The 11638-nt window shown below is 38.3% G+C and overlaps 1 protein-coding gene across 1 annotated transcript in view; it reads left to right on the forward strand.

The window, feature by feature from the left end:
• LOC104548417 (CD99 antigen-like) overlaps window positions 1-9764 on the forward strand; it is an 11003-nt gene extending 1239 nt beyond the window's left edge. The window contains exons 2-6 of the mRNA XM_010194429.1: window positions 4858-4899; window positions 6589-6660; window positions 8230-8271; window positions 8767-8877; window positions 9691-9764. Of these exons, the coding sequence (XP_010192731.1) occupies window positions 4858-4899; window positions 6589-6660; window positions 8230-8271; window positions 8767-8877; window positions 9691-9764 (341 nt within the window). The remainder of the gene's footprint in view (window positions 1-4857; window positions 4900-6588; window positions 6661-8229; window positions 8272-8766; window positions 8878-9690) is intronic.
• Window positions 9765-11638: the final 1874 nt, after the last annotated feature.

Raw genomic sequence — 11638 nt, forward strand, 5'->3', positions numbered from 1 at the left:
CTTGGATCCCGCTACCATCTTTGTTCTAGTTCTGTAGCTTTAGCTCTGTTGTCTGATTGTTTCTTCCCTGGAATGAGCCGAATCCCTGGATCTGAGCCTCTTCTTTCAGACTAAGTAATTGATCTTCTACTTGAGTAGTATGGACCCACCCATACTAAAAGCTGAGGGAGTACAGTTGTAAAAGCAAGCACTTTAAAGACCTATGAAGGTTTGTCATGAACAGTGGAGAAACAACCAGTCTTTGATGGGAAAGGAGACTGCCAGCACTTCGGAGTGCAGATTATTGTAATGAGTTTCATAAGCTAGGTTTAGACATTTTCTGCTACTATTATTGAGATAAGGTAGTGTACTCGAAGAACCTGACATCTTACTGCATGCCTGGAAAACAGAATTGTGGTAGCACGATATTGAATAATTCCAGTTAATGTGGAATGTTTTTTTTTCTTTTATTAACTCTCAGATTTGTTTATTGCTCTTTCAAAGCATGTCTTATGTGAGATTTGGAGTCAGCAGTCTCATCCTAAATTATTTCTCCATGAAACTCACGTGTGAAAACAATCCCTTAAAATAGCAATGTCACTGAATGCACACTCTTTTACGCTGGTTTCCTCTTCGTGAAGCAAACCACTGCAACTGGAACCATTCAGAGTTCTCGGACTAAGTTTCATGGTGGAAGTGGGAGACTCTTCAAATAGCCTCTTTTCTGCCCCAGTAAAACTTCAGCTGCCCCAGAGCATATTGTTGAGTCTACGTGCTTGTTTTTCCATCTGCCGGTCCTCCTAAAAAGAAATGCTGCTCTTGAAATACACCCACCAATGTAACATTCATTGAGTTAGTGAGATATATCTTTAGCCTAGAGACAGATGGTGGTGGTCCATCCTCTAGTTGCTACGCTGGTAGTATTTTGAGTAGCATGCACCTTCAACAGATCCTTCTGCCTGCCTTCTTAGAATTAGACTAGCAAATACCTACGCAGGTCCTCTCTCAGACATTCCTCCTTGGAGGACTGTAGCCTGGGAGATGTATTTACTCGACAAAACAAACTAGCCAGAATTCAAGTTTGAAGAACAACTATGCAAATACCTGTTTAAATTTCTCTTGGGTGTTTTGACCTTGTTTACTTGTCAATATGAAGGTTTATTGGTGTAATCTAAACATAAGGGGTAACTTCAGAGGTAAATGAGATTTGGGTTATAGCAACTGCTCATTTTGCTGAGGTTTTTAAGATTATATTGCAAGATGATGTAGACTTCAGATAAACAACCTGCAAATATTTTGCATTTTGTGAAACAGTTTTTCATGAGCTAAGTATCTAAGAGAGTTTATAGTCTCCACCTGGAGTGAAGAACACCAAGTAAACTATCTTCTTGCTTTCTGTCCAAGACCTATACCTAATGACTTTATCCAGGAGGTTCTACATTCACTTTGCTCGTAATAGAGCCATGAATTGCCTGTTTCCATGAAGGAGTTTGTCACTGCTCAGGCTGTGCAACCTCCCTACTTGGCTGTGAGCAAGGTGGTACTCAGTTGATATGTTACTATGGTATGGGAGTGGCTGCTTAGGCTTCAGATTTCAGTTGCTGCTGTAACTGTTCAGTTGGGCAGACTGAAGACTAGCTTGAAGGATGTTTTCAGGAAACTGCAAGCTTGCCTTTAATTTTTTTATTCTAGTTGTTATTCCTTGCTTCCATATTAAAAAATAAAAATGTATCTGAGTCTCATTTCTTCACTGGGGGAAAAAGAAAAAAGCATTATTAGTGCAGTTAAATGAGAAGGAAAAGAGATCTAAATTTTGACCTCAGTTGAGATCAAAGATGTCACCAAGTATATGAATACCTGTCATTCCTGGTACTAGACTCATGACTGTCCTTGTCTTAACTTGGCCTGTCATGTAAGCAGAAGGAACATTCTGCCTGTGATTTGATTTTTGATGTTTGTTTTTTTTTTTATTTCTTTCTTCAGACTTTGTAGTATCCAGTTCTGATTCCTCTCCTGTAGCTACATTCTTAGATGAAAAGCCAGACACATTAATGCTTTATGTGTGTATCTTCTGAATTAAGGTAACTCTGGCTGGAATTAATTTCTGCTCTGGATGGCTTGATGATCATTAGGTAGAAAAAGTCTTCCAGATTTTTTGGGGCCGGAGCAGTATATTTGGAAGTCTTTTTCTTGAATAGCTAGTATCTACTTTCATGCCTTTTTCTGTGCTTCAGTGAAAGTAGGCATGATGAACTATCAGAAATATCCCAAGCAGTTGTTTTAGCTGTCCATTTATCTTACAAGCCTCTGCCGCTGAGATCACACTGCTATATTCACACTGTGAAACCAGTTTTTATCATGAATATATTGAGTTAGTGTGTTTGCAGTCGGCTGGGTAAGCAGCAGTAGCTCTAGCAACTGACCTAAAACAACAAGAAAGAATGTTCTTCTCCTAAGGGCTGACAATAAAACTTAATCTGCCTGGAGTAGAGAGCCCATAATGGTGACAGCTACATTTAACTGTCTTTTAGGAAGTTGAAGAAACTGCTGGAAATCATCTGTACCAATAACTTAACCACCCTCATACTGTTAACCTTTGTTAGGGGGAAAGATAAGTCTTCTAAACCCATGAAGATTAATTTTTAATATCAAGTTATTAAATCCATTACCCATTTGTGTAACTTTCATACTGGTCTTTGTGCTTCAAGGTTCTTCTTCACATTTGAATCTTGCAAATTCTTGTGAATTGGAGCGGTGCCGCTGTTCATTTTGTGGTTCAGTGGAAAGAAGGCTGGGAAAGAATATGCTGTGGATTGCACTAAGGAAGGATACAACAGTGGTGGCAAGAAGAAAGGATTAGGTGCATTATATTGACTGCAGAAATGTATGTTCTGGCCCCTTGGATCCTTTCTATAGAGAAAGTTTTTAGTGGTCTATTTCTTTTCTGAAGAGATGTGTGTATGGTGGTCTGGAGAAACAGAGAAGAATGTTTGTCTTCATCCTTAACTCAGCATATTCTAATCTGACATAGGAAGCAGAAAATATACTTCAACATGGATCAAATACATATTTATGACTGTGATAAGTGTTGGTTTTGAGTATGAAAAAAAATAATGTTCTTACTGTTGCTTTCATCTTTTACAGGGAATTTTGACGACTTCAGCTTAGAAGATGCATTTGGTAATTATTACTCTTGCAAATATTGGGAGGTAGGCAGGAAAATAGTGGTTGCTTTTTTGACTTTTTTGTTTCTGAGTATCCCTGCATGACCAAGCATGACACCTTCCCCACATATGGTTTGTTTAAACCTCAGTGGAATAATTGAGCTGTGGGTATGTCAAAATATTGACTGCATAGAACTGAAATTTGTCTTTGGGAACACTCAGGGATTACATTCTCTGTTTGCAAATGATTTTGATTTGGAACTTGCTCTTCAGCCTGTTAAGTATCATATTTTCCTGGATACTGCTCAGTGGTACTTGCTGCAATGTCTATCCATCCTGTACTACTTAAATGTAATAAGGGCTCTGAGTTGATTAAGGTAACAAATTGAAGATAAAAATAATTACAGTCTAGTTATGTTTATTTACGTTCATTTTTAAGTGTCTGGATCAAAAAAAACATATGTATTTCACTCATTTCTTAGCCAAGTCCTACTTATTTCATTGCTGTGTCTTCACTAGATGGCACTAATTCCATAAACTATTACTTATGGAAGTAGTTTTTAAATCTGAAGTAATCTCATCCTTTCTAGGAAGTAATTTTAGTAGCACAAAGAAACATTAATCTGTTTGAAATAATATGAGGGAAGGAACTCTTTCTAATGTGCTTCAGCTCTGCAGTGTGGGCAGCAGGAGAAATTACAGCATTATTTTCACTCGGCCAGTAAAACATACATCCAGTTAGGCAGATAACGCACAGTAGCTTTTTGAGTACCATCACGAGACCTGGTCCAGTATATCCAGCTTTCCTAACACAAGGCATACAGTCGTAGGACAGTAACACTGTTTGCTGCTCTGTTTGATTTAGCCCTTTGAGAGAAGCAGTCTGTTTTGAGAAACAGAGTTGGTTAACTGAGAAACAGTTGGCTGAATGAATTGGATTGTTCAGGCAAGTGAAGAGATGGGATCCTTTATAGGATGGCAAGCCTAAGTTAGGGTCTTAGGACTGTGCTCTGGAGGTGACTGCCTTTGAAGATACCAAGAGACTAAGGAAACCTGATCTGACTTGTGCTAGAGCTGGGAGGAGGCAAGACCATGCAACATCAAGGAGAAGCAACATACAGGAGAAATGGACTGTGGAATTTCTTCAGCCCTTGTGAAAACACAGTTTTAGAAAACCACTGCTGGTGTGTTAATTCAATGTGGGCAACAAAGACTGTGACCAAATGGTACAGAGATAACTATTATGCTGCCTTAGTCTCCTATTTTGTGGCAAACTAAACTAAGTGTCACTGTGGGGACCATATTTAAAAAAAAAAATAAAAATACACACAATAGAACAATAAAGTGAGGTACCAGCCTTTATTATTGGCTAAAATCCGGTAGTTTTAAAAGAGGAAGCAGCCAAATATCTATCTGGTAGAAAAATTTAAAGAAGCTCAGTGTTTGAAATCCGATGTGCTGCATAACCCTTAGTGAGTTCTGTATGCGTTCAGTTATAGCAAAGGGTCTGACATACAAGGCTAATGTAGCAGACACACTGTTAATTGCACTGAAGTACAGCGTTTAACCTAGAATAACCAAACAAATATAGCATTAGCTAATGAAAGGAAGATGACATGAGGAAGATAGTCTTTCAAGGTCACTATATGCTCTGCTTTTGGTCTCTTCATACTAGTAACTTTGGTCACTTTATTCTAACTCTATTTGTTTGCAGATGACCTCAAGCCAACTCCATCTGCAAATCCTAGAGGCACAGGTAAGACTGACTTAACAGGAATTTCTGAACAGTATAAAAGCATTTACTAATTTTCCCTAGTCCCTTTCAAAGTTACTGTATTGTGGTCTGCTTTTGATCTCATAACCTTTTCCTTTTTTGTTTGTTGTTTGTTGTTTTTTTTCCCTTCCCTAAATCTCTCCTTTGTGTGTAGATAAACCGAAGCAAGGTCCACCTACACATCCTAAAGACACTGGTAAGGCTTCTAGCAGAAACTCCTGAATTTTGACATGGTTTTACTATCTCAGTTAAACTTATAATAATTATTCCTTGTTGATTGATTGCTATGTACATTAGATGTTGCACTGGATAAACACTGAGAACTGAGGAAAAATTTTCTTACTAATAAGCTTTGTAGCACTCTTGAAGTTCCATAACAAACCTGTTGAGTCATTTTCACTTAAAAGCAGGATGGTGTGGGGAGAAGGAAGGATGGGACAGAGTGTGTGTTCTTGGGGCAATGCTCTTCTTGGCTGCCTATGGTGAAGCACCTGTCTATTGGATTGAGTCCTTTCATCTTTACAAACTGAATCCCCTGCTAGCCATCCTAAAAAGTAAGAACTACTTGTGATCTGTGTTCTTAAAGCATCTAAATTAAAGGTATAGCTCAAAGTTAAAGGGTTATTTTTTTTTTAGTTTGTTGTGTTTTTTTTTCTTTTTAAAGCCCCAGTTAAGAATTACAATTATTTTGTGTTTGAAAGGTAGGCTTAAAATAATTGTCCTTCCCAGCCTGTTGTGCTTCAAAGGTCTTCTCTGTCTTGGCTCAACTCAAATCAAAACAGATTCAGATGGATGCTGCTTCAATGGTACCATTATCCAGGAATATGGTAGTAAAGAGTCCTTATCTGGAATGCAATCCCTGGTTCTTGTTCCTTCTGCCTGATTTGCAGCAGATATTTTAATTCTGGTCTTGTGTGCCTCAGTATGGTACTTGTGCCACCCTACTAAAACATCCTCGGATGCAGTGATTTTTAGCTTTGCTGCTTGAAACAGATTTGCTTTGCATAAACTCATTTGGCAGCAGAGGAAAGGAGGAGAACTCAGGCCCCATGAGGTAGGGCTGAGTGGAAATAGAGACGGACTGGTTCAGTGTCCCTCAATAAATCAGAGGAGGGAGTTACATTTGGATCTTCTCATTATCAGGCAAATACTGCAGCCACTGGACTGTGGCATGTTGAACTCTTCTATGCTCTAGCTACTGTCTTGTACAGGTTCAAAAGTTTGGTTGTGACTTCGAAACCCAACTTTGAAGAAACATTCAGAGCTGCAGACTTCATAAGAAATGGTCCTTCCTTGTCCATGTCTGTTCTCTGCTTTAACAAGATAGTAAGACTTGGGCTGTTCCAGCTAAGTAGCTTACAGGGCTTCTTGCTTGCATAGCCTATGACTTGTGCAATACTACCTGCTCTTTTACAGTGTCTTCTCTCAGTTGTTCAGGAAATCCAGAGGCAGCAGTGCTACTATCAAACTGTACAGTGCTGAGCTGAAGAGACTTGACACTGGGCGGCCTTTTGAAATGTGAACATCTCGTGACTATGATGCTGAGCTTAAAACCACCACTAACTCAGCTGAATGATCTGGAGAAAACTTCCATGCCATGATGTGCCTTGAATTGTCTTGTAACTGAACTTAAAACATGTAAGATAATATTATTTTTGGTTTTTTTTATAGGTGGCTTTGATGATTCAGACCTAGCTGATGGCCATTTACCAAGAGGAGGAGGTGATGGCAGTGGCACCAATGGTAAGATAGTAGGTTGTCCTTCACATTGATCCTATGGCTACCTGAGCTTTTGAGAAAAGCTTGCTCACAAGCTAGTTAACGTGGTTTAACCTGTAACACCTTTGTTTCTGGTATCTGAAACTTAAGATCATACTTTCCAGTTCAAAAGCAATGTGTTCTGTTGCTGCCAAAAAAACACAGACAATTAAGAGGTAAAACTGGCCTGGGAACCTTCAATATTTTTTACTGTTATGCTAAGAAATATGGGGTTTAAAACTGAGATGTGAATGTGGTATTTATTTTAAAAATCACCATGAATATAGTAGGACAAGGTGCAATGGTGCTAAACTAGAGCAGGGTAGATTTAGATTAGACATTAGGAAGAAGTTCTTTACTATGAGGGTGGTGAAACACTAGAACAGGTTGCCCAGTGAGGTGGTAGAGGCCCCATGTCTGGAGACCTTCAAGGTCAGGCTTGATGGGGCTTTGAGCAACCTGATCTAGTTAAAGATGTCCCTGCTCACTGCAGAGGAGGGGTTGAACTAGATGACCTTTAAAAGTCTCTTTCAACCCAACATATTCTATGACTCTTGAAGGCATCCAGATGTTATTGTCAGATCTTCTGTGTTCAGATCTTATCTCAGTTTTTTAGTTATTGTGTTAGGAACCCCATGGGTGGATCAGAAGAGGGACCAACTTGTGTTCTCAGAGATTTAATCTGTCCCACAGGATAGATTGATCCTTAGACTTCCAAGTGATGTAGGTTACATCTACTCTGAGCAGTATAAAAACTGAACTTGGTTTGAGTAATCTGTCATGTCTAATCGTTACAGTGTAACTCAGTACAGAGGTGGTAACTGGGACCAAGGTGCAGTAATGACCATCATTAGGATGGGGTTAGTTGTCTCTGTGTGCATTTTTGCAACTTTACTCTTTTTAGGCCAGGATTAGGTTAAGTATCTTAATGTGGTGTTGAGATGTGTTGCTGGTTACTGACTTCTTCAGAGATGTCCCAGACAGAGATTACTGATGGCAATTTTTTGGGAAGCCTTCACCTTCCAAGGTTTCTCTGGGGCAGTAACTTGAAAATTGGCAGGGGCAAGAAACATCTGTTGAGACTTGTGTGGTGTTTTCATCTGCACAGGTACCTGCTTCAGTGCTGTTAGTTGCATAGTCCCAAATAAGGATAGTATTAACAGAACTTCTGCCTTGTTTGCTAAGCAACTTGCAAAAATACTTATTAAATGAGGCTGGCATTTTAGGAAAAGATAGTTGGTTACATGGAAATACAGTTGAATGCTACCCTGAAATTCTGTGCTCTTCCTCTGCACTGAGTATTCTGTGGTGATGGGCAAACTGATTAAACCAGATTTCTCAGGTGTGTGATGCTCATTCTGTAGAAGTGCTGAGCACCCAAGGCTGAAATTGGCATCACCACAAGCTGTGCTTTGAAATGCCAGAGAGCTTAGTACTGTATGGATGTAGTAGATAGCTTGTAATTTTGCATGATTATTTGACAAAAAGGTTGTCACTTATGATATGACTGCTGTTTAGACATGTAAAATCTAAACTTTTTGTTTATTCTTACAGGACGAAAGGAGTCAAGTCCAAATAAACCTGAAGAAGCTGAGGGTAAATGCATACATTTATGTGTGTGATGGTCTGCATGTCTGAAGCGTGTTTTCTGAGTTTTTCTGTATTGCTAATATTCTGCTAGAATGGTCACTGCTGGTAGTGGGTTTCAGTTTTCTGGAGTCTAGAATTCTTGCTTTCAAGCACTGCTTTCATAATTCTTTAAATTCTTTATGTTGAAAATTATTCAAAAGTGTTAAGGCCTCAGAGATGCTGGTGCAGTGATTGCATGCATACAACTTAGATTTGACTGTAGGTAGCTTTTATAATTAGTGAAACTTAAAACAGGCATTGATTAAGAAATCAATGGTTTCAAAATTAGAGGATTCACTTTTCATTATTTACAAAGGCAGAAAGAGTTGAATACTGCAGTTTTGTGTAATAATTTCAGTTTATTGTTTTTTTGGAAACAAGGTTCACCAGGTTTACTTAGAGACAATACAAGTTTGATATTGCTTTCAATTCTAAAAAATGCATACAAACCTCTCTTTTCAGGCTCTCAGGGAGCAATAGCTGGAATTGTAAGTGCTGTGGTTGCTACTGTAATTGGAGCAGTATCTAGTTTCATTGCTTACCAGAAGAAGAAACTCTGTTTCAAACAAAGCGGTAAGAATTTAAAACTAATTTTGTTTTCTACTGTCTAAAGAGATGTGCTTTTGTATTTATATGGGGGCTAGAAACTGATCTTATGCATAAGGTAGTTTTAATAGCACAGTAAATTTGTGTTCACAGGGAGTAACCTCTATTACTAGTCATCTAAGGATGTCTGAAGAATGCCCTACTCCGCAGAAGCAGAGTTAAGGCTTTTCATTTCTTGAAATAAAAGCACTTCCTGCTAAAGAGTAAGCGGGAGAGACTACAAGAAAACATTTCTTTAAGGAAAACTGAGTGGAGGTTGAGGCTTACAGACTGCTTTCATGCTGGAAAATACCTTGTCATTTCTAATTTTGTAAATCTTGCCTTTGCATCTTCGCAAGATTCTTGCCTACATACTGGGTTTCTGACAACTACCTGTATGTTCATCCCCAAAATATTCTTCTGCAGTTGTCTGTTGCTTTCTGTCTATATCCTTTCCACCTAAATAAGATATAACTTGGATTGGAGAACTTGGGGAGTACTATGGGTGATAGATGAGGCAGAAGCTATGTTTTTGTCCTTTCTAGTCTTTCTGACTGGCTGATGAAGGGAGATGATAGAGCAGCAGTCCAGCCAGGAACTGCTGTTTTGTAATTTGAGAAGCTTGGAAGCCGAGTAACATTTACCATGCACATTAAAATTAACATGCAGGCAACCCAAGGGAAACACAACTACTATTACTAGCCCAGTTTCTTCAATGCTGCTCCTTCTCTCAAACGATCACTATTAATCAACAACTTTGAAGATAAGAGAATTTGAATACTAAATGTCTTTTTTTCCCAGCAGATGAAGAGAATGTGAATATGGAAAGCCATCGGGGAGCACAATCTGAGCCACCTGGTAAGAAAAGAATGTAGATAGAAGATCAATTTTTTTGGTGGGAATCCTATTATGTGCACTTTACTGACATCTAACATAGTGGAGAAAATGACTTGCACTGTTCTTTGTTTTGTTTCAAAAAAATATTTGTAACTACTATGACAACTAACTTAGAACTGAATTAAGTTTTCAGTTCCCATAATATAGCTACTCTTCTCTATTTTTTTATTCTTTGAACAAATTGGTTTATTGTCTTGAGGAGTCCTTGAAATGCAGGAGCTTAGAGAAAGTAAAGAATTGAATTTTCTCTACAAAATTATCATTAAAGACAATTAAGAAAATACAAGCCCTCTCCTTTAGTGCGATATATAACTCCACTTAGCTAACTGTTTTTTTGTTAGTGTATGTTGTGTGTGATTGGAGTTTGATACCCTTTTTGATTGTAAACCCATACAGAGCTCTGCAAGAATGCATATTAAAAATGCTAACAGTGTTTGGGTGGAGATGAAAGGAGGCAAGGAGGACTGAACTCACTTTCATTTTGTTGTAACTAAAACATTCTCCGCTGTGAACAAAGAAAGATTCTTGAATGAAAGAACCATCAAATAACGAATCTTTCTACAGTTGTGACAGCTGCAGAAGGTTCTCTTTTAAAGCAACAAAACCCCTAACAACCTCACCCCAGGTGTGGTAGTTTAGGGTAGTTGGCTGATGGACCAGGTGATTATTTCCAGGAAAGCCATAGATCGATCTAGGGGAAACAGTATAAGTGAAACCTTGACCTCCTAGCCCTTGCGACTGGTCAACAAAGAAAGAAGTAGTACAACTTCATGCTGAAGTTTGTTGAGTGTCTTTGAAATATTGAATATTAAAATCTCAAAGCAATATAAATTTGCAGTATATTCTGCTATGAGCTTAATCGAAAACCTGCAGAAGTTGTGGTTTTTTCCTAATTCAACAAAACAATTTTATAACATTTCTTTCAGACATTTTATCAGCTTGCTAAAAACTTCTATCTGGATCATCATCCTCTTTATAAATATTTTTCCTTTAAGCTGTTAAATATACAAAACTCCCAAGGAGAAAACATTTTCTTGTGACTGGCTGTTGAAGTCAGGACTGGCAATAGGCAGGTATTCTCAGTTCATCTTTGCATTAGTGAGGCGAGTAGCATCATTTAAAGACCTCTATCTAAGGCAGTTAATGAATGAGTTGGAGTCAGGGTATGCTAAAATTTTGGCCAAGATTCACCAGAACTCAGGTGTGAATTGCATCAGATAATGCGTACTTTATTTTAATTTATAAAGTCAATCCTGGGATGTTATCATAAATTATTACTCCTGTCTACATATTGTTGTCATGTTAAATCCCCAATTTCACACCTCTGTTACATTTTGCAAGCAAGCATGAGCATGTTTTGAGCCAAGAAACTGGGCAGCCATGGTCAGCATGGTGCTACCCCTCTGATCTAAGATCTGGAGGTCAGCAGATGTTAGCTCTGCTTTTGGTAATACAGTGTTGATGTACCTATGTGGCCTCTAGTTAGAAGCAGACTTGCATTAAGCCAGGTCATATTGAATGGCAGAACAGGTTTGCATTTTTTAAATTTTATGTAAGCTTTAACTTTGTGAAAATGTAGATAACTTTCTTTCAATAATCTTCTTTTTTCCATCAGCTATGCAGACTATACTCCATTCCATTTTTGCAGCTGCAAAACTGCAATTCTGAAACTGCATATTGGATTATACTGCTAGTGTAAAAAACTACATGGATCTAGTAGGATGTGGTTCTTTAAGAGAGAAATCGGGCATGTAATATTCCTTGGTATGCAGGGTACTATCTACACAGAATCAAGCCTCTGCTTACCTGAATTTATCACACAGTTTCAAATGCCTACTGAAAAAAATCTGCT

The sequence above is a fragment of the Mesitornis unicolor genome, unplaced genomic scaffold (genome assembly GCF_000695765.1).
Source record: "Mesitornis unicolor isolate BGI_N332 unplaced genomic scaffold, ASM69576v1 scaffold22841, whole genome shotgun sequence".
NCBI lineage: Eukaryota > Metazoa > Chordata > Aves > Mesitornithiformes > Mesitornithidae > Mesitornis > Mesitornis unicolor.